This window comes from Leopardus geoffroyi, chromosome C1 (genome assembly GCF_018350155.1).
Source record: "Leopardus geoffroyi isolate Oge1 chromosome C1, O.geoffroyi_Oge1_pat1.0, whole genome shotgun sequence".
Classification (NCBI taxonomy): Eukaryota; Metazoa; Chordata; class Mammalia; order Carnivora; family Felidae; genus Leopardus; species Leopardus geoffroyi.
Genome location: NC_059328.1, coordinates 32,353,899 through 32,374,293, shown reverse-complemented (window position 1 = coordinate 32,374,293; position 20,395 = coordinate 32,353,899). Strand labels below are relative to the sequence as shown.

General features: G+C 58.5%; 1 protein-coding gene across 1 annotated transcript in view; it reads left to right on the top strand.

Annotated features, from left to right (window-relative positions):
- Window positions 1–9,589, top strand: part of HIVEP3 (HIVEP zinc finger 3) — a 378,357-nt gene extending 368,768 nt beyond the window's left edge. Inside the window, 2 exon segments of the mRNA XM_045476889.1 lie at window positions 2,810–3,723; window positions 4,702–9,589. Coding sequence (XP_045332845.1) covers window positions 2,810–3,723; window positions 4,702–5,514 — 1,727 coding nt within the window. The 3' untranslated portion in view covers window positions 5,515–9,589.
- Window positions 9,590–20,395: the final 10,806 nt, after the last annotated feature.

The following is a 20,395-nucleotide window of genomic DNA, read 5'->3' as shown; positions in this document are numbered from 1 at the left end:
TCAAAGGGAGGAGGGCAATGAACAAATGTGGAATAGGACAAGAGCACTGAGTACGAAGTAAAATGTAAACGAGTGAGGGGCTGGGAAGTGTAGGGAGGGATCTCTCTGTTAGGATGGTGTGAGCAGAGGACATGAGGGAGGGGTCAGGAAGGCAGGTGGAGTCTAGGGAAGGGCTCTCCCCTTAGAGCCCTGGAGGAGCAAAAAATGCAGAGCCCCTAAAGGATCAGAAGGGCGGGGAGATGGACGCAGAGCAGGGACCACAAATGTCAAAGGATGGACTTGGCAATGCAATGGAGTGACGTCCCCCAACTTGCAGTGACTCTGTGTGCACAGGACGGTCAAGAAGGGGTGCGGCTGTAGGCAGTGATCAGGCTGAGCTCACGTCGGCTTGGACTGGGTGGGGTGGGGAGAAGTGGTAGGTTTCTGGAAGCATTCCTCTGGTAGAGCCTCCAGGTTTTGCCACCACAAGGGGGCGCTGGTGGTGCCATGGGAATAAAGGAACCGAAGCCGAGTCCGAGGTTTATGGCCTAAGAAACTGGAAGGATGGAGTTGCTACTTCCCGCGATGATGAGGATGCAGGGAGGAGCATGTCTGTTAGACACCAAGTGGCTTTGGGGTGCACAGTCTAGGAACGATTGCCTCCCGGTGGCCGGGCCCACGCTGCAGCCTCTGACAGTGAGGAAGTTAGACACCAGCGCCACCGTGTGGCCAGACCCCCTCGGCGCCCTCGAAGGCTTCATTCGGTCTTTAACGCAGTCCCCAGGCCCATTCGGGGCTTTGGGGAGCCTTGGTGGTGATCCCAGCAGGGGCCTGGCGGCTCCATGAGGGGCGCTGGGAATGGGCCGCCTGGGCAGGAGCCCAGACATGGGGGGCCTGAAGAACCCTGTTCTGGGCAGGGGACCTTTGGCTCCCGTCATTTCTACCCTGGGTGCTTAGGGCAGCCTAAAGGAGCTGTTTAGGAGCCCTCCTCAACACTGCCTGTCTGCCAGGGTACTGGCGTACTTGAGCTATTTGCTAAGTTGTATTGCATACTTCCGGTGTGTCAGACCCTCATGAGCCTCCCACCAGCTTCATGGGGAGGCTGTTGTTGCTCTTAGCCCCATTTTACACATCAGGAAACTGAACATAGAGAGAGAGAGAGCCAATTATACGACATCATACAGCAAGGAAGGGTAGAGCTGGGATCCGAACCCAGACCATTTCCTGCTTCTCGATGCATAACATCACTCTTATACTGGCAGTGTAATAACGCAGGGGTTGTAAATCTTAGTCCTGACTCAGCCACTACTCCCTGGGTGATCTTGGGGAGGAAGCACTTGCCCCCTCTGGGCCTGGATTTCCCCGTATGTAAATGAGGGGTGGGGCTAGGTGAACTTCTGGGTCTGAAATAGGCCTTGCTAAAGTCTTAGGTGGTTCCCACCCTCCGCCCCCATCCACATCCCTACGGCCTTCCCCTCTGCTCCCAGCCGCCAGGAGATCCTGCCCTGGGTCCCTTGACCCGCCCTTCACCTGCCAACCCCAGGTCCACCCCATAGTTTCTGACCCTCTGTCATCTATTTCACGCATCTTACTGCTGCATGCTGAGCTGTTTGGAAGCATGGATGCTAGGATTCCCAGCCCCAGGGCAGCTGGGCATGGTGGAGTTTGAAAGCCTGGTTGCATCGGTGGCCAAGGTCAGCTTGTGGGTCCAGCTCTCTTGGTCAGTGGGGGGAGAACAGATGCCGGTGTGTCCCAAGAGCAGCGGTGGGGCTGGCGACGTGCCTGGAGATGGGCCAGCAGGACCCAAACCCTCGGGAGCCTGACAGGTGGGCCAGACGTTAGCAGAGCTCTCCCCAGAGTCTGCTACCCATATCAGAGAGGCCTCAACCAGACAGGTGTCGTGTTAAAGGTGACCCGGATGGGTGGGCCGCCCCCACCGGAAACCAGACCGGGAGACTAGTATTTCAGGGCTCCGCTGCCTCCCGCCTGGGAGCAGCGTCAGTTCCGCCAAGTGCAACAGGTCCTCTGGACGAGAGCGGCTGGGATGGGGCCCTGCTCTGCAGGCGTAGGCCAGCGTAGCCAACACCCCCTCCCGCCCCCCGAGGCCAGCACCTGCCACCTGCCAGATGCTGTTGTACCGCCAGCGGCAGCCCGGCCACGGTGGCAGGTGTGTGTGTGCCGACGGACCATGGCCAGTGCTCCCGGACCGGCCCGATGGCTGCCGTGTCCCAGAATAACAGATTTCTTCAGGAATGCGTTGAGCGACCGTAATCATGGGAACCACGTCTCGGTGCCAGGCGTGTGTTTGTTCCTCGTAGCGAACCCCGCGAGGTGAGACTGCCACATTCGTTTGACAAGGTGGGAGACAGACGCACAGCAAGGTGACATGTTGCTCATGGGGGAACCCGCACTGAAACCCTCGCGAGAAAAGCAAACCGGCAAAAAGGCTTGCCTTTGTTTGCTCTGGTTCAATCCCAGCCCTTCCACTTCTCTCACCTGAACAGGTTACTTAACCTTGCTTACCTTGGGTCCCTCATTTGTAACATGAAGATAAAAACAGGGCAGACCTCCCGGGATCATTTGAGGACTAGATGCATTAACACCCAGGAAGGCTCTAGAACTGAGCCTGGCCCGTGGTAGACACAAGGCAGCTTTTGTTCACCGTGATAGTGTGCAAAGCGTTCCCATCTCTGTCATGGCCCCCGTCCTGTCAACAGTCTTGTGCCACTGACACAGCCGTTAGGCCCCGTGCGCAGACAAGGACGTGGGCATCGAGGACGGCGGCGTAGGGCTGGCTGTGACCCCAGGGTCTCTTGTGTCCCCCCGTCAGGAACCAGTGATGACCCGTTCCAGGACTCAGAAGGGCGAGAGGGCTCAGAGGCCGTGGCGGAGCACCAGTTTTCAGACCTGGAGGACTCAGACTCGGACTCGGACCTGGACGAAGACGAGGATGAGGACGAAGAGGAGAGCCAGGACGAGCCATCGGGACCGGCCTCGGAGGCACCCCCGCCTGGCCCGCCAGCCACGCTGCCGGCAGACTCCTCACCCGTCCCGGGCCCTCAGCCCCCAGATGCCACCTCTGGAGACCAGGCCACGCGGGGCAGCTCGGTCTTGGAAGCTGAGCGCTCGGCAGCTGGAAGTTGTTCCACGTCCAGCCAAAGCATCCGGTGCCTCCCCCGGCTGGGACCGGCCCCTCCGGGCCCCGTGGAGAAGGACACAGGCTCGGCCCTGAGCTCCAAGGCTGTGTCCCCAAGAAGGCCGTGGTCCCCAAGCAAAGAAGCAGGCAGCCGCCCAGCACTCACCCACAAACACTCACTAACCAAAAGCGACTCGTCTCCCCAGCGACACCCACCGGCCGGAGAGCCACAGGCCTCAGCCCCGAGCCCGCCGGGCCCCCAGCCAGGCCCTCTCCCTTGTGGGTCTCCAAGACTCGAGCTGTCTCCTCTCACCCTCCGCCCCCTGGGAAGGGAACTGCCCCCTCGAGTGCATCCACCCCCCGAGCGCAAGGGGGCCCCAGATCCGGGCCCCCCCAGACACTCACCCACCAGGAGACGGTCCCCGGGCCAGGCCGAGTCACCGCCACGGTCAGCGCTGCCAGGGAAGTGGGCCTTGGCTGGGCCGGGCAGCCCCTCAGCGGGCGAACGCGGCCCAGGCTCGGGGCTGGCCCCGCGGGCTCCCTACCCGCCCCTGCCTCTACCTCACAAGCTTCTTGGCAGAAGCCCCGAGACCTGCGCCTCCACGTGGGTGAGTTCCTGCCCCCAAGCGGCTGGGCCGCTCGTCCCCGACGGGTGGGGGGCCACGGCGCACTCCTCCCTGAGGCATCAGACCCGTAGCTGCACAGCCCTGCCAGCTTGGTGATCGCTAATGACATAGCAAACGTTTGTGGGCCACCTTCTGTGCCAGCCCCCACCCCGGGGCTCCCGAAGGCGGCTGGGGCAGCCTCGGGAGCAGCAGAACGCGGGCGCCGGGGCTGGCCCTGGAGGCAGGCGTAAACACTTTGCCCTTCCCCTCCCATCTCCCCGGCCCCACGTCTCCAACATCACTGTCACCAGCACCCTCAGAGACACCACAGCCGACACCGTCCCTGCCACACCGTCAGCACCATCACCGTGGCCGTCCCCAGGGCCATCGCTGCCATCACCACACTCACACGCTCTCGCCACCACCGGTGTCGCCACAGCATCACTGTCCACTTCCCTTGACCTTCCAATGCCTTTTCTGTCACCGCGTTGTCATGAACCATTCACTCCCAGCAGCATCCACGCCATCACTCAGAGACTCGAACTCCCGCAGAAGCGCAGGCTAGGAATCTCTCCTTGGTTTTCAGTTTGGGGGTCACGTTACGATGCCCGATGGTGGGAGAAGATAAAGAGCACGGAGTGGGAGCTCATGTCCAAGGGTAGAGTTGGCTCAGGACCGTTCTGGGAACAGGAGAGGCAGCAGAACTGAGAGAGAGGGCCAGGCGCGCGGCAGGCGGGCATGCTGGCCAGAGGCACGAAGACCGTGGGGCCCGATGTGCTCATGGTCACTGCGGGGCTGGGGATGGCCCCCGCCAGCACAGGGCAGCTCCACGGGCAGGGAGTCGGCGCTCAGCTCCCCCCAGCTCCGCCGGGACTTGCTGTGTGATATCAGGCGAGCCCCCTCCTCATCTTTTAGGCCTCAGGGGTCTCCGTGTGCCAGCACGTAGCCCTTGCCTTACCCTGTCTTGTTTTCTGACCCCAGCAGAAGGCCGCGTCCCGGAGTCCCTCCTGCTCACCTGGCCCTGCTCATCCTCCCTCCTCCCGACCCTTCTCGGCCCCCCATGACTTCCACGGCCACACCCCAGCCCGGACAGAGGAGAACATCTTCAGCCACCTCCCTCTGCACTCCCAGCACTTGACCCGTGCCCCGTGCCCCCTGATTCCCATTGGCGGGATCCAGATGGTACAGGCCCGGCCGGGGGCCCACCCCACCCTGCTGCCGGGGCCCACGGCCACCTGGGTCAGCGGCTTCTCGGGAGGTGGCAGCGACCTGACAGGGGCCCGGGAGGCCCAGGAGCGAGGCCGCTGGAGTCCCACCGAGAGCTCGTCAGCCTCCGTGTCCCCTGTGGCTAAGGTATCCAAGTTCACACTCTCATCGGAGCTGGAGGGCAGGGACTACCCCAAGGAGAGGGAGAGGACGAGTGGGGGCCTGGGCAGACCTCCTGACTGGGAGCCCCGAGTGGCTGAGGTGCCCGCAGAGCCCGTACCCACCCACAGCCCCCGCACCCCGCCCGAGGCCTCACCCCGGCTGTCCCACGGCCGCAGGCCAGAATCCTGGAGCCCCCGCCTGGAGTCACCACGCACGCCGGCCAACCCCGCGGCCTCTGCTGCCTCGCCCCTGGACCGCAGCAGTTCGGTAGGCTGCCTGGCAGAGGCCTCCGCTCACTTCCCAGCCCGGAGGAGGAACCTCTCTGGGGAACCCAGGACCAGTCAGGGCTCCCCCGAGCCCTCAGGAAGTGGGGGGCCTGGGGCACCTCCACATCAGCCCAAGGACAGGGGCCCCCCAAGCACTTAGTCTCTCTCCGACTGCTTCAGCATCTGGCTTCCGGTGTTCAGCAACAGACGCTTCCAGCCAGCTTCCTCGAATCATCTCGCTCTCATGGGCTCCCTTTCCCATCTGTCCATCTGTCCAAGCAGCTTCTCCTCAGTCCCCAACTGTTCTATCTTCCCACGTATGCAGTTACCTGTGCCTTTTTCTATACCTTTTGTTGCTTGAAAAGAAACAAAACACACGCACACATAAAAAAAAAAAAAAAAAAAAAAAACCCACGAGGAGTCTGAGGCTGTGAATATGTTGTGCTTTTTTGAGAAAGGGTGTAGGTGGGGCCTCACCCTGGGCCACTGCGGTCTGCAGTCACCACCAGCCCTCCCCCCAGGCTGGCGAGAGGTAGCCATTTGCTGAGGGAAAGGGGGATGCACTGAAAGAGGAAAAAGAAAAAAGCGAGAAACTTTTACAAACATATAATTAAATGTAAAAGCAAGCACTCCTATGTACAGATGTTTATGGTTCCTATTTATTGCCGCTTTATTCCACCCCAGCTAGTGACCACTCTCACTGCCAGCAGAAGGGCCAGCAGCCCAAGGCAGAGGGACACAGGCAGGGGGACCCCACTCAGCCTCCACAGGCAGGCCCAGAAAACTCCAGCTTTCTTTTTCCCAGGAAAAAGAAAAATGTTAACGTTTCCTAGGATTTCATCACAAGTGATAGGAGCAGATGGGAGGTGGGAGCTTGTTGGTTCCCTCCAGCCTCCCTGATATCCTGGTGGTCTGAGTCATGGACCCATCCTGGCATCCTGACAAATCCCCCCAGCCCCCCCACCTGCCACCCCTCCCCTCTACCCCCTCCCCCCAGCCCCTAGGCGGCAAAAGGAGGCCTGACTGTTCATCTCTTGGGTCCTGAACACCTGACTGAGGCCTTGCTTCAAGGACCCAGCTGCAGACTGCCTCCCTTATTCTAGAAACTACCCACGAGGCTGAAGTGACAGGGCCCAACCCTTAGGGGTCAAGATCCAAGGTGCATTGCCTTGCCATTCCTGAGGCTGGGACTTGGGTTTCATTTCATGTTTGGTCCCTGAGGTTCAAAGGGCCCTGTTTCCTCCATGGCTGGGCTTTTCCAGTGCTCAGCACTGGAACTTTATAGGGACCTATTTCTAGACCTCTTTTCAGAACTGGATCCCGCCCCTGCCCCCATCTCCACCTCACCCACTGTCAGGCCTCCACTACTCCCAGGAAGTACCTAAAACCATGACTGGTAGGAACTGCCCAGAGCTGTTTTTAAATCTCTTTTAAAAAATCACACACACACACACACACACACACACACACAGAGGATGGTGTTTGGTACTTCTCCTAGCCTCCTCAGATTCTCTTGCCCTGAAAGTGTCCTAAGCCCGTTGAATTCGTCTCCAATCAACCAGTACTAGTCTCCTCCCTCCTCCCCATCTCCTCCTTCAAGAAGCCTCCCAGGACTTCCTGGAGCAAAAGCCTGCTTTGTAAGAAAAATTATATGACCGGAAATTAAAATCCCACGTTGAAATATAGAATTCTTGTTTACCCTGCCCTGGGAGAGTCAGGTTTTCTCCCAACCTTCCAGAATTTATTTTCTTTAGTTTCTACAATGGGAAATTGTAGAATGGGAAATTCTACAATGGGACTCACTGACCACTTCCCTGTCCTCGGCCAGCCATGTGAATCCTGAGCCTGGGGCCTCCTGAGCTGTTAAAGTGGTTTAGACAGGACACTGGTCGAGGCCATAATTCCCTCTTCTGCCAGTTCAGGGTCTTTCTCTGCTTGGCCTCTGCTGAGTAGACAAGCCAGACCCAGGTTCAGCTTCAGGCCACTGTCTTGTTTCCCTTAGGGCCTCTCTCAGAGCTAAGACACAAAGGGAACAAGAGGGAAGGGCCCCCCCTGGAGGTCTGCTGGGCTCCAGGGTACTGGGGTGAGGTTAGCCAGCCATGCTCAGCTGCGTGGCCCAGAGTCCAGGGCTCCCGCCCAAACTGGGAGAGGGCCAGCAAGCCCAGCCTTGACCATATGGGTGCTATTTTGGCCTCACAGGAAGCAGGAAGGTACCAGGGCCCGGTTATAGCCCAGGCTTTCCTCACCCTTACCTCTCAGCCCTACCCATGGAGACTTCTAGCATCGGGGCCTGGGAGCTGGGAGCCCAGGTTTGAAACCTTCCTGGGCAAGATCTTCCAGCCTAGACTTACAAAGTAGTGGACAGGTGGCTCTGCTGGATGAGCCCCTGACCTTGGGGGTGGCCATGCCCTTCCCCCCAGCCATGCACCCCAGCTCTCCTGGGCATCATTTCCCCTATTCTCAGACAGCGTGCCTACTGAGGTTGCCTTCCTGGGAGACCCAGTCACAGATAATGTGGCCAGCAGGTGAGAGTCCTCGAAGCCACTCAGGCCCACAGGCACAGGCGGAGGGGACAGGGACCAGGACACCAGAGATCCATTTCTCCATAACAGGGACACAATGCACAAACAGAATCTGGCCAGAGGGCTGCTGCCCCACACAGCTCCCCAGAGGGATGGAATCAATGCCACCAGCCCGGGACCTATGTCACCGAGCACAGTGCTAACCCCTTCTGCCAGACTCTATCCCTGTTCCCCTGAGCACAGAGACCCCAGCACACACGCACACACACACACACACACACATACACGCACACCTCCATAATTCTGGAAAAAGACTCTCACTCCATGCCCTCCACAGGGCCCCCTGTCCACTCCCAACCACTTCCACATTTGCAGTTTGCCTGTGAGGCTGCCGTCCCTGTTCAGGGAGGCAGAACAGAAAGAGGTGCTGATTGGTTGCCACAGACACCTGCTGATGCTCTGCCAAAATGTGCCAGGCGGCCATTCCTTGGTACAGGCCCACTCTGGTCCTTGGGTGCCAGTGGTGTGGCAGGAACCAAACTGCACAGGATCCAGAGTCAGCCCTCGCCTTCTGTTGCGGACTCCAGAACACTCAGCTCCCAGGCCTCCCCTCCAGGATGCCCTTCACCCTCGGCAAGTTCAGGATCATTCTGGGTACTAACCTTGTTCCCCTCCGAGGCACCTTGCCCCAGCGCACACCCCTCCCCGTGCCCCCCTCCCGGCCTTCCACCCTTGGCTTCTCCTCTGGCCCAACCAGGACGCTGACAGCAGCAAACCATCCACTCTCCCTTTTCTATCACCTCTATCCTCCAGACCCCAGAAGTCCCTCTGCCTCTCTCTGTGGGAAAACATCGGAAAGAATTAGCTTCCAGACCCCTGTAGCCCCTGCTCCGTTCTCACCCTGCACTTCTGAATAGGAACCAGCAATATATCTGAGCTGAACTGCTCTCCAGCCCTTTCTCCAGAAAAAAAAAAAAAAAAAAAATCCTTCTTAAAGCAAAAAGTCCTGCCTTGGAGACAGATCTGCAGCACTGACCAAGGGGAGAAAGTTCCCAAAGACCTGTCCCTACAAATTCTGCTTCCGTGTTGTGGCTCCAGTCTGCTTTCCATTAGAAAACCGCTTCGGCACTTATGATCACTTTACTAAACCTAATGTTTAAAAAAAAGAAGAAGAAGAGAAAAGAAACAGAAAAAAGAAAGGTGTAGGCAAATGTAAGATACATGATTTCTGTAAGATAAATATTTGCCTTTTTTTTTTTTTCTAAAAGGTGTATGTATTCTGTATGTGAAATTGTCTGTAGAGAGTTTCTATGTTCTTAAATGGCAATACATTCCAAAAAATCGTACTGTAGATATGCACAGCGGCCACACTGGGATGGGGTAGTTTTGCCTGTAATTTTATTTAAACTCCGGTTTCTACCCTTGCATCTTGCAACGTCAGTATGGTATATAACAGTGCAAAAGAAAAAAAAAAAAAAACTCAAAAAAATCCATGCAGGTCTAAAGCACAGAGTCTGATGTACAAAAGGAAAAAAAAAATGCTCAGTATTGATGTGTGTGACCTTTGTTGTAAATTACATCTGTACTGTGAATGAGAAGTTTTTACAAGTATAATAATTGCCTTTATTACAGCTCTGGCTGAGTGTTCAGCCTGAGGATATTTTTTAAAAAAAACACACAGCACGTTGGAATAAATTTGAAAATCCCAACATAGCCCTGCTTGCCTGGCTCATGGTTTTTCTGGAAGGCTGTGGAATGTCAGAGCTGGAGGGACACTTGGTATCCCAAGTGTCTCTTTTACTATAGAGCAATCAGGCCCAGAGGAGGCAGGTGGCCAGGCCACAGTCACACAGCCTGGGACTCCCGTGGCCCCTGGCTTCCAGGCCTGGTGACTAGATACCACACCGTGTGGTCTGGGGTCTGTGTTTCCCAGGGCTGCCGTAAACACCTCCCACTGCATAGGCAGCATAGGCAGCTGAAAACAACAGAAGTCTGTTCTCTCACGATTCTGGAGGCCGGAAGTCTGAAGTCTAGGTATTGGCACGGTTGGTTCCTTCTGGAGGCTCAGAGGAAGAGGCCATTCCATGCCTCTCTCCCAGCTTCCGTGGCCGCGAGCGATCCTTGACACGCCTCAGTTTCTGGCCACATCACTGGGATCTCTATTTCCGCCTTCCTGCTGCCTTCTCCGTAGATTCCCTACCGCCCCCCTTCTCTTCTAAGGACACCTGTCATGGGATTTGGGGCCTACTCTATCAAAGATGATCTCGCTTCTAGATCCTTAATTGAATGTATCTGCAATGACCCTTTTTTCCAAATGAAGGTCACACTCACAGGTTGTGGGAACTAGGGCGTGGGCTTCACTTGGAGGGCCATCATCCAACTCACTACAGACTAAGACCTAGAATCAGATCATGACACAGCTACTTATTGCCTGTGTGACCTTGGGCAAATTACACAACCTCTCTGGGCCTGCATTTGCCAACTGTGACATGGAGAGTAGTTGTGGGGATTACATGAGATCATATATACAGGAAGGCTACTGGAGACTTCAACACTCTTCTCCGAGCAGGCCTTGCATGGGGTGCTGGGGATACCAGGGAGAAAAGACAGGCATGGGTCCCTACCTTTTGCATTGCATACTGATTTGCTGAGTGACAGTGAGGGGCCATGGTTGGATACAACAGTGAATAAAACAGTCCCACTCTCGAAGAGCTTACATTCTAGCATGTCATTGTGTGTACATTACATCCTGATGATGGCACTAACGACCCAATTGCAGTGGCCATAATTGCTGTGGTGGGAGAGAACAAAAGCTCTAGTCCAACTGGGTCGCAGTCATCCTAGAGACCTTTCCCGGAAAACACCTAAGGGTCAACCGAGGAAGGGGAAGCCATGAGAAGGAGCAGCCCAGAAATCCAGCACTAAGAACCCAAGAACCAATGAGGGGGTCACTGCTGACTTAGGGAAAGGCTGGCCTAGCACAGTGTCTGGTGCATAGCAGGGTGGGAGGCAAGGACAGCAGATCCAGATGCCCTCCCAGGGGAGAGCAGGGCAGTAGCTGGAAGGGGCACGGGGCCCAGGGAAGAAAAGAGTTGAGTGCTGGGGTGGGGGGTGGGATGGAGGGTGGGGTGGGGCAGTGTTGATGGGAAGGAGATGGTAAGAATCAAGCCGCCGCCATCCCACCATCCCGTTATGACCCATGGGAAGAGAGGCAAAGGAAGTCAGCGTGTCTGCAGCGTGAGAGGAAGTTGAGCACATCCCCGCAGAGGCAGTTTCTCTGTGAAATGGAGTGAGGCCACCTGAAGATTACAGACTGGAGAAGGTGTGAAGGACCTTTGAAGGAAGCAGGAAAAAGCCGCCCAGAGGAACCAGGCACTGAGGGCTGGGTGCTCAACTGCAGCACTCAGCAGCCACGGCGGGTGTGGGCGCGGGCGCGGGCAGCCAGGTCAATGCATCGGGGTGGGGGTTCTGCCCAGCCAGGGGACGGAAGGACAGCGGGGTACGGGAGGTGAGAATATCAGCAAATGAAGAGGTGAATTATGCCATCAACTTCGCGGGCTGGGAAGCGAACAGGGGTGGCCGATACAGAGAGAGGCCAGTGGTCAAGTGACCGGGGATTTGGATGAAAACAGAAAAGGCTGGGAGTTATCTTAGCCCATTATTTCAGAGGCGAGCCAGTTGTGGCTAAAGATGGTTGACCTCCGGCGTGACTGCAGAGGTGCCGTGAAAGAGAAGGCCGCTGCAGAGGAAGAGGCCAGGAGGTGAGTGGCCAGGGCATGGAGGTCATGTCTGATGACCGCAGTGCTTGGGTGGAGATCGGGGCTCTCAGCTAGGGAGTAGCAGTCAGGAGAGGGGCTGCCTGCCGCATGCACAAGCAATCCAGAAACCCAGGGGCTGACTCGGCAGAAGCTTATTTTTTCTTTCCCTTGGCAACTCGTTCGATGTGGGTCAGCAGGAGAATTCTACTCAGTCCGATCACTTCGAGACCCAGACTGACAGAGGCTTCATCTTCGGGCTCCCATGACCTCAGGCAGATGAGAAGAGCCCGGTGCTCCCTTGCACTGACAAATAAATGCTTCCAGCTGGAAACAAACTTCCCTCCACTCCCGTTTCACCAGCCAAACCCAGTCACATGGCCAGGCTTAAGGAAAGAGACCAGGAGCACCTGTTAGCAGGCCTGATGACAACCACACAAAGTTAGGACTTCTTGAGATAGGAAGTGCCCAGGAGGGGAACGGATGTCAATGATGGCGTGGCGGGGGGGGGGGGGGGGGGGGGCGGCTAGGGGGAGAGGCGGGGCAGAGCCTGATGACATCAGCCTCAAAAGTGCTGGGTTTTTCCGATGAGAACAATAAAGGTCTAGAAGAGGCCCCAGAGAGCAAAGATGGTATCTGGCCTTAGAATCGTGGGGTGTGGAAGGATGAGAAGCCCCCCCACCAAACGGTTGCTTGAGAGCAAGTCCTTGTGGGGAGCCTAGGTCTCAGTCTAGGCCAGTAGGATAAGTCTGAAACAGCCCCAAAGAACTTTAGAAAAGCATAGTACATGCCAGGCCCAGGGCCCAGCATTTTACAAACCTGATTCGCAACAACCCAAGACGAAGAGGGTCACTGTCCTAATTTTTAGAGGAGAAAACAGAAGTTCCAAAGGACCCCCACCAGCCCAAAGTGCCCAGCTAGTCCGAGGCAGTATGAAGACTGACCCCCGTCTGACTTCAGAGCAGGTCCTCAGGGAACCCCGTGTTCCTCCCCTCTCTCCACCCTGGGTCTCGGACAACTCACCTCCTTCCGGCCAGGGAGCCGTGGGACAAGGCAGGCCCAGGCTGGGGCTCCTCCCCAGCAGCCGCCTGGCTTCTCAGCAGGGCCATCTGGTTGCCACGTGGGTTCCCCGTGCCTGAAGCCACAGGCCCAGGGATCGACCAGCAGGCGCCACAGTTTGGCTCCCCACGTGTGAGTGCGTGTAAGCTGCACGTGAATTCTCCGCAGGACCAGCCGCCTGCCCTCACCCACCTGCCGCGGGGCCTGAGGTCCCCCCAGTCATTTACACTTGCCACAAGGCCTCCCGCGGCTGCTCTCTGGAGGTCATGAAGTACTTTCCCTTTGGATAAAGGCAGGATGAGGCACACACCCCCATTTTCCACATGAAGAGCAGAGCCCTGAATCACACTCTAGCGAGTGACAGCACCACTGGGCTAGGTACACCTGACCCAAAGCCTCGGGAGGGCTTAGGCTGTGTCTGTGGCCACTGAGGCCTTAGCCACGCTTTGCCTGGCTCCACATCTAGGACTGGGTTGATCTTGCTCTCACCCCAAGGCCTGGACCCTCTCTGGGCTCAGGACCTGGAGATTCCTGGGGCCAGGCCGCGGCGGCTTCAGAGGGCAGGCCAGCCTGAGACGAGCAAGCATGGAGACAGGAAGAAGAAAGGGTCAGGGGAAGAGAGAGGCCGCTGAGAAAGCAGACGGGCCGGTTGCACGGGCTCATCACAGGGTCGGGGGCTTGTCGCCCCATCCCGTTTATAGAGAAGGCAGACTGGAGCTCAGACAGACGCTGCCGCTTCCCAAGGTGATCGTGGTGAGTGGCAGAGCTGGGATAGAAAACCAGGCCCTTACATTCTGGAAGTGGTTGGCTTCCTATGGAAAGAGAATCTGCCTCTTTGCTACCAAGCAGCCCTCGAATCCGGGTCGGGTTTGGGGCACCCCAGCGTACGTATCCCCTGATCCCGTCAAAACCTCAGCCACTTTAGGGAGACCTAAACTGCCCCCTTTTATAGATGAGGAAACTGATGTCCAGAGCTGGGAAGAGCTTGGCCCAAGGCCAAGGCTAGAATTGCTGAGCCCTCAGCAGAGCCACCTGCACACCCTGCCCACTCCCTCCCCTACCCCAGGCCCCAGTTCACCTGCCTGGCTCTCCTGCCCAGCTCTGCCTTTTTAGGAAAGGAAAAGAGCAGCCCTGGTGGCAGGCAGGCGAGTGGGCAGGCGGCCATGCTAATCCACCAGCTCCCGGCAGCTCTGGTTACCGTGGTTTGGGGCCCCGGCGGCCCCGGCTGGGAGTGCCAGCCCAGCCAATGGGTGCCGCCAGCTGAGCTACCCTGCCAGAGCCATACAAGGCCTTGCTGCAGCCCAGTCGCAATCCAGCATAGGGCAACCCCAGTGCTGGCACCGGCCCCGCCCATGAGCCTCCCAGCCCAGCACGTCCTCGGACTCTGCCTAATCCAGCCTGGGAGTAGGCAGGGCTGGGGTGCACGTGCACCGGGCCCAGGGCTCCCCAGGGTCAGGAAGGTGGCACCACCAGGGCAGAGGCCAGAATTGGGGCAGGGGCCTACTTGGCAGTAGGGAACCCAGCTAGGGTCAGGAGGAGGGAGCCCAGGCCTGGTCCAGGCTGAGCCGTCTCTCGACAAGATGCCCTCTGTTCCCATCATCCCTTGGGCCTGACTGGCCACTCGTCCTGCCCTCTCTGGGAAGGGTGCGAGCAGAGTTAGCATCTGGTCCTTTCTGGGGTCTTCCCAGGGTCCAAACCCCAACTTACCTAATCCATGCTGAGTGTAAGGCATATGCACCTGTCAGAACTAGGGCTGTCCACTGGTGTGTGCGTGCTGTGAGAGTCACACACATATATGCCCCCGTGTGGACCTTGTGTGGCTCATGGTCATTGCTATGGGTTCTGGGCCTGGAGAGTGGAAGCAGGCAGGGACAGGCGACCCCTCCCCAGCCAAGCTCACCCCATCTGTCAGCTCACGGTGCCTCCAACTCAATGCTCACAAGATCCCTGGGAAGCAGGAAGTTTGGGCCCCATTTGACAAGCAAGGAAACTGAGTCACGGGTTATTTCCCCAGGCCAGGGTGCCAGGATTCAATCCCAGAGCAGTCTGACTCGAGACCACCGGACCACGCACACTTCCTCCTCTGGGAAAGTCAGATCTTGGAGGGACGGAAGCTGCCACGTGGACCGAAGTGTCTACGGAGGAATGAAACTGACAAGAAGGATCCTCTGTTCCTGGGTGGGAGGGGGGGGGGGCAGGGCTTCCCCAGGCCCCTGCTGCACCACCATTGCCCAGAGCCACAGCCATGGCTGCCCACCTGTTCCGAGGCCTGCAAGGAGCTTCCCTGACCACCACTGACAATTGGATTCATCGTGGAAGCCACTGGGTCCGAGCATCCTTATGTGTCCTACGTGGGCCAAGCTGAGCTTGGAGCCAAGACTGCGGTACTCTCCGGGGCCACCCGGCAGGTGAGGGAAACGTGCCGGCACGGGGGGTGGCGGGCCAGGCTGGCATTGGGCTCTGTTTGCTCACCCAAGAAAGGAGGAGATAAATATAGACACAGGATTACTCAGACACAGCCTGGGAAAACCGGCTCCACACCTTGACTTCAGCCCTGGACCAGTCTCACCTTTACATGCCTGCCCACTCCATGCCTGCTGCCAGCCCTGCCCCGCCTCCTCCCAGGACTCCCCACCTGGAAACTCTGGGACAGCCCTTCCTACCTGCTCTCTGGGGGAGGGCAGAAACCGAGGCCCAGAGAGAGCGGGGAGCTTGTCCCAAGTCCCCCAGCAGGTCAAGAGCAGGCAAAGTTAGGACCACACCTGGCCTTAGAGGTCATCTTTTCAGGCTCAGGCACTGTGTCAGTCCAGACTCAGTTTCCCCATCTGTGAGACGGGGGGCCCGGCATACCCAACCCTCCGTTGCCATGGGCCTGCATGTAGAATGGAGCTGGAGACCACCAAGCAGACAGGGGATGAGGCTGGGGTCTCATGCACGAGGAGATGCCGGCCTGAGTGGGATGCGTATGGCTTGGGCATTTGCACTCTGGGGCCAGACTGCATGGGCTCAAATCCCGGCTGCCCGTTTTTCAGCTGTGCGGCTTCAGGCAAGTTACTTAACAGATTCATGCCTCAGTTTCCCCATCTCTAAAATGAGAATAACAATAATAGTTATTCTCGTATGTTATGATATAGTATAAATATTACACATAATATGTATTTCATTCATATAGCATAACAATAATAGCCCACAATGGCACCAGCCTCCTAGAGTGTTAGGGAGGCTTAGATGAGTTACTACAGGCAAAGCACTTACACCAGGGCTTGGCACAGAACAACTGCTCTATGCATGTTTATTAGGATTATCCAGCCGAGGCAGGTGGGGGCTGTGGTACAGGGGCCCCGGGTGGGTAGCTCTGAGGCTCCCACCCGCCAAGGGCACAGGCTGGCCCTGGGCTGGACAGTGTACAGGTCTCTGCTGCGCTACGGCCCCTGCAGCAGCTCCCCTCCCTCCCTACCGCCCGCAGCTTCTGGACTCAGGCAGACATGGATTTGAACGCTGACTCCACCACTTACGGGTTGTGCGGACCTGGGCGAGTGAGTGGCCCCCTCCAAGGCTCAAATCTCACCTTATCCCTCCAGGGACTGGTCCGAGACTTACCTAGGGGAGTGTGGGGGAGACACGCGGCTCAGCCAGGCAGATGGGTTCTCCACACCCCATCTCATCCTAACCTCTTTCTCTTGCTTCCTCCAGCTGTCCCCAGTGGCTGCGCACTCAGCCTGGGGGAAGCCGTACCTAGCTGCATGACCCTCACACATGCAAGGGCCCTCAGGTATGGGAAACACGCACCACCTCTGACACTGTGCATGAGCGCAGTTCGCTGCCCACCAGCCTGGGGGACCCCAAGGGATCCGTAAGTTCCCCCCTGCACATACGCCCCCCTTGCACCCCTCATGCGTGCATGAATGTCCACACAGGTGTGTGTGCCCTCCCCCATGCATGTCTGCACCCACAGACACGTCCATGCACCCATGGGCACCCAGGGCACAGCCATGCCCATGTATGCCCACCCACGTACGGGCACAGAGAGGCAGGTGCCCGCAGGTGAGTCCCTGCACATCCTCACCGGCATGCACGCTCCCACTCGGGGGTGTCCCAGCCAGGCCCGGCCCTAAGGTGGCCGTCTTCACGGCAGAGGAATGCAGACAGTTGGGGATACTCTGCCAGCGGACGTGAGGGAGAGGCCCAGGGGAAACCACACGGGTAGGAATCTGGGCAGGCACGCCAGGCTGAGGCGGGGCCCTCGGGTGCCAGGAATTGTGCTGAGGGGAGTGCACGTGCAGATACCGTTCACCTCCATCTCTCCCATCGCCCAGGCCCAGGGGTCTCACAGACCATCGTCCCCCACCCGGAGTGGCGACCAGGTTCTCCCTGCCCAGCCTGCCACACGGAGCCCCATCTCCCGCTGGGCTGCAGTCGCCAGTCTGAGCTGTGTGGGGCCACACCGGGTGGTCTTCCTCGTGGGGGAACCTCTGACCACAGAGATCTACAGGAAGAGTGCAGTCATTGACTCTGCTCAAGGGAGGTGATGGACACGATGCGGAAGTCATTAGAACCCCTTGAGTCCTGACCCAACAGCCACCGTGTGCTAGTAAGGCGCTTGCATCTACCAACTCCCCGAATGCTCACAAAAGGGGCCCTATTCCCACTGACAGATGTGGAACCCAAGGTACAGATGTGCAGTGACCTAGCCAGGTCCCTGAGCTGGCTGACTCTGGAGCCCAGCATCCAACCATGGGGTGTGTGTGTGTGTGTGTGTGTGTTGTGTGGCCTCTGCCACCCAGCACATTTCGCACAGCTGGTGGAGAGGTCTGCAGGTGAGGCCTAAGCACCGCAGGCAGCATGAAAAACGCTGTCCTAGACGCAGGGATCCCCAGCCCTAGGGGGCACCGAGGCCTGCCAGGGCCCTTGCCACATCCACCTTCCCCAGGTTGTGGCCGTGCTACCCGTGGGTAGGACCACCAGGGTGGGGGTGGGGGTGGGGGGCGTGGCTGAGAGCCACCTTCAAGCTTCGGCCTCTTCTGCCAGGGCCCAGCATGGGGGACCAGCTGAGGCTTGGCAGGGGTCGTGTTGGTGTACCAGGAGAGAGCAGGCACTAACATGGAACGAGGCCTCTGCAACATGAGCCCAAGGGTGGGAGAGGTCAGCCCCTATCTCCGCCATAAAGAACATATGGCCTCAGAGTAACAGTAGCCAATGAGTTCCAGAATAGACTGAGGAAGGGGAGGGAGGGGCTGGCCAGGACCCCAGTGAGGACCCACCCAATTGCGGAGTCCCTGACACAAGAGCTGATGGCCACAGACCCCTGTGAGACATCCCCAAGCTAACTGGGTCCCCCAAGTTCCAGCCCCGGGGAGGGGACAAGGGGGTACTATGCGCTGGTGTCTAGAACCCTGAGGAGGAAGGAAGGGGGAAGGAGGAAGGGCTTGACCAAAATCCCATCCAGAGAACACTCGCTGGATTGGCCACCCTGCGTGCCCCCTGCAGGCTCTACCCACAGGCTCGGCTATTTTGGCTATTTCGTTCCTGGGGAAGTGAAAATGGGAAAATGACAGTGGAGTCAGGGGAGAACCCAGCAGGCAAGTGATGTGCCCAAGGCCACCCAGGGTAGGAAGGATTCTAACTCCAGCCACCACTGCTCCTTCTGAGGAGAGCCCAACGTGAAGCCACAGCAGCACCCAGGAGCCTGGGGTCTCCAGCCTGCCCCTCCAGCCCAGGAGGAGTGTCCACACCCTTCAAGAAGAAGGGGGCCCAGTCTCACTGCCCCGGACTCCCACCTGCTCTACCAGTGCTAGAGTATGGTGGTGGCAGATGACTCCGCCTCTCTGAGCCTCAGTTTCCACAAGCAGCAATGCCCACCACTTGGGGGTTGTTGCCATCATTAGACGGTGTCACATTTAGAAAGATCCAAGCATAGCCTGGCACACAAAAGTTCTCACCGTGGCCATCTGTAGTTTCCAAAGACTTCTCAAAGGTCCCTGCGCTCCTTTCCAAAGCACTCCCAGGCTTGGAGACATTACCCTAGGTGATGGAGACATTAGCCAGCACAGGACTCTGGAGACGAGCAAGACAGCCCGTGTCACCCCACTTTTCAGCTTCCCAGACCCAGGCCCAGAGAGGGGGAGTGACTGGGGAAAAAAAACACACAGCAAACTGGAGGCAGGGCTTGGAGGACTCATGCCCTGCTTCCTCTCCCAAGACAGCCTCAACGCGGAGAAGAGATCCTGGGCTGCCAGTAGCGTCCCCAGGGCAGCCTTGGGGTCTCGATGTGGCTCTGCGACCTTTCGGTATCACCCCGCTGGCCCTTCCAGGGCAGAGGCCTTCCTCCTTCTGTGCAACCCTTCCCCCCACCCCCAGGTGCCATTTCCCTGTGATCCACGCAGGGGGCCTGGGCTGCTGGGGACCACGTAGAGCCACAGTCCCAGAGGCTGCAGAGGGGACCTGGCCTCCGCGAAGTGTCCTGGAGTCCCGGAGGGGGAGCAGAGAGCCGGACCTGCCGCGGGGGGCGCATGTGGCGGCGCTGCCCTCGCGGTGATGTCAGACCTCGCCGCGCCCCGGTCCCAGCACGTTCGTCCGCAGAGCGGGGAACAAAGCGTCCTGCGCATTCCTGCGCGCTGACTCACCGCCGGCACGTAGCGCGCCGCCGCCGCCGCTTTGCCCAAAATTGGTCGGGAGCGAGGGCGGGCCGAGCGCGGCTCGCTCCCCGCCCCGCGCTCCCAGCGGCAGCGCAGCGCTCGGTTCCCAGCCAAGGATTTCCCAAAACAGGCAAGAGAGGGAGCGACAGGGCGAACCCCCGGCGGTCCCCGCGATGGCCAGGAGGGTCAGGCAGGGGGCCACGGCGTGGGGGGTGGGAGGGTGAGCAGGGCGCAGGAGGCAGGCTGGGGTGAATCCTGGTCCGGCCCGAGGGCACTCTGCTTGTCATGGAGCCTCAGTTTCCCCATCTGCCAAATGGGGAGGCTCAGGGCACTGTTGTCAGCGCTCGGTGCGAGCTATCTCAACTAATTCTTACACCAACCCAGGGAGGAAGGTATATTATTTTCACCATTTTGCAAACAGGGAAACTGAGGCACGGGCACTGATGGCTTGAGGTCCCGTACTAGTGAGTGGCAGAGCTAGGCTTTGAATCCAGGTTGTAAGGTTCCGGAATCTGCGTGTATCCCCTGTAGGCTGAAAATATAGCCTAGCGCCTGGCCACACCGGGAGTATCGTCCCCGCCCCCTAACCCTCCCTACCTCTTGGTGTTGCCTGCGACCAGGCCCCTCACTTGACTAAACCTCCAATCCCTCCCCTGTAATGTGGGTGCCTGCGGAAGGGCGCCCTCCAGGGGCTGTCCTGGAAATAACAAGTGAGGGTCCAAGTGTGATAAAAGACCAGGCGGATTTGATTGAACAGGCGCCCGGTGATCAGCTGGGCCAACACCGGAGTGCAGAGAGGAGCCAGACTAAGCCCCGGGGGACACCTGCCAGGCAGGGTCACACTGGGGCGGGCCTCCACAGGGCAGCCAGGAGGCTGGGGGGGGGGGGGCCACTGAGCCGTGGGGGGTCCTTGGGAAAATGAGGCAGTGGGAGGGTCCTTGCCATGGTCCCTCTGCCAGCCTGGCCTCTTTCCCCATTGCAGCCTGATTTCAGAGAAGGTGGAGCTCTGTGGAACTGTGGGGTGTCGGGGTCAGAGGCCTGCCCTGACTTTGCTCTCCCCAGGCTGTGGT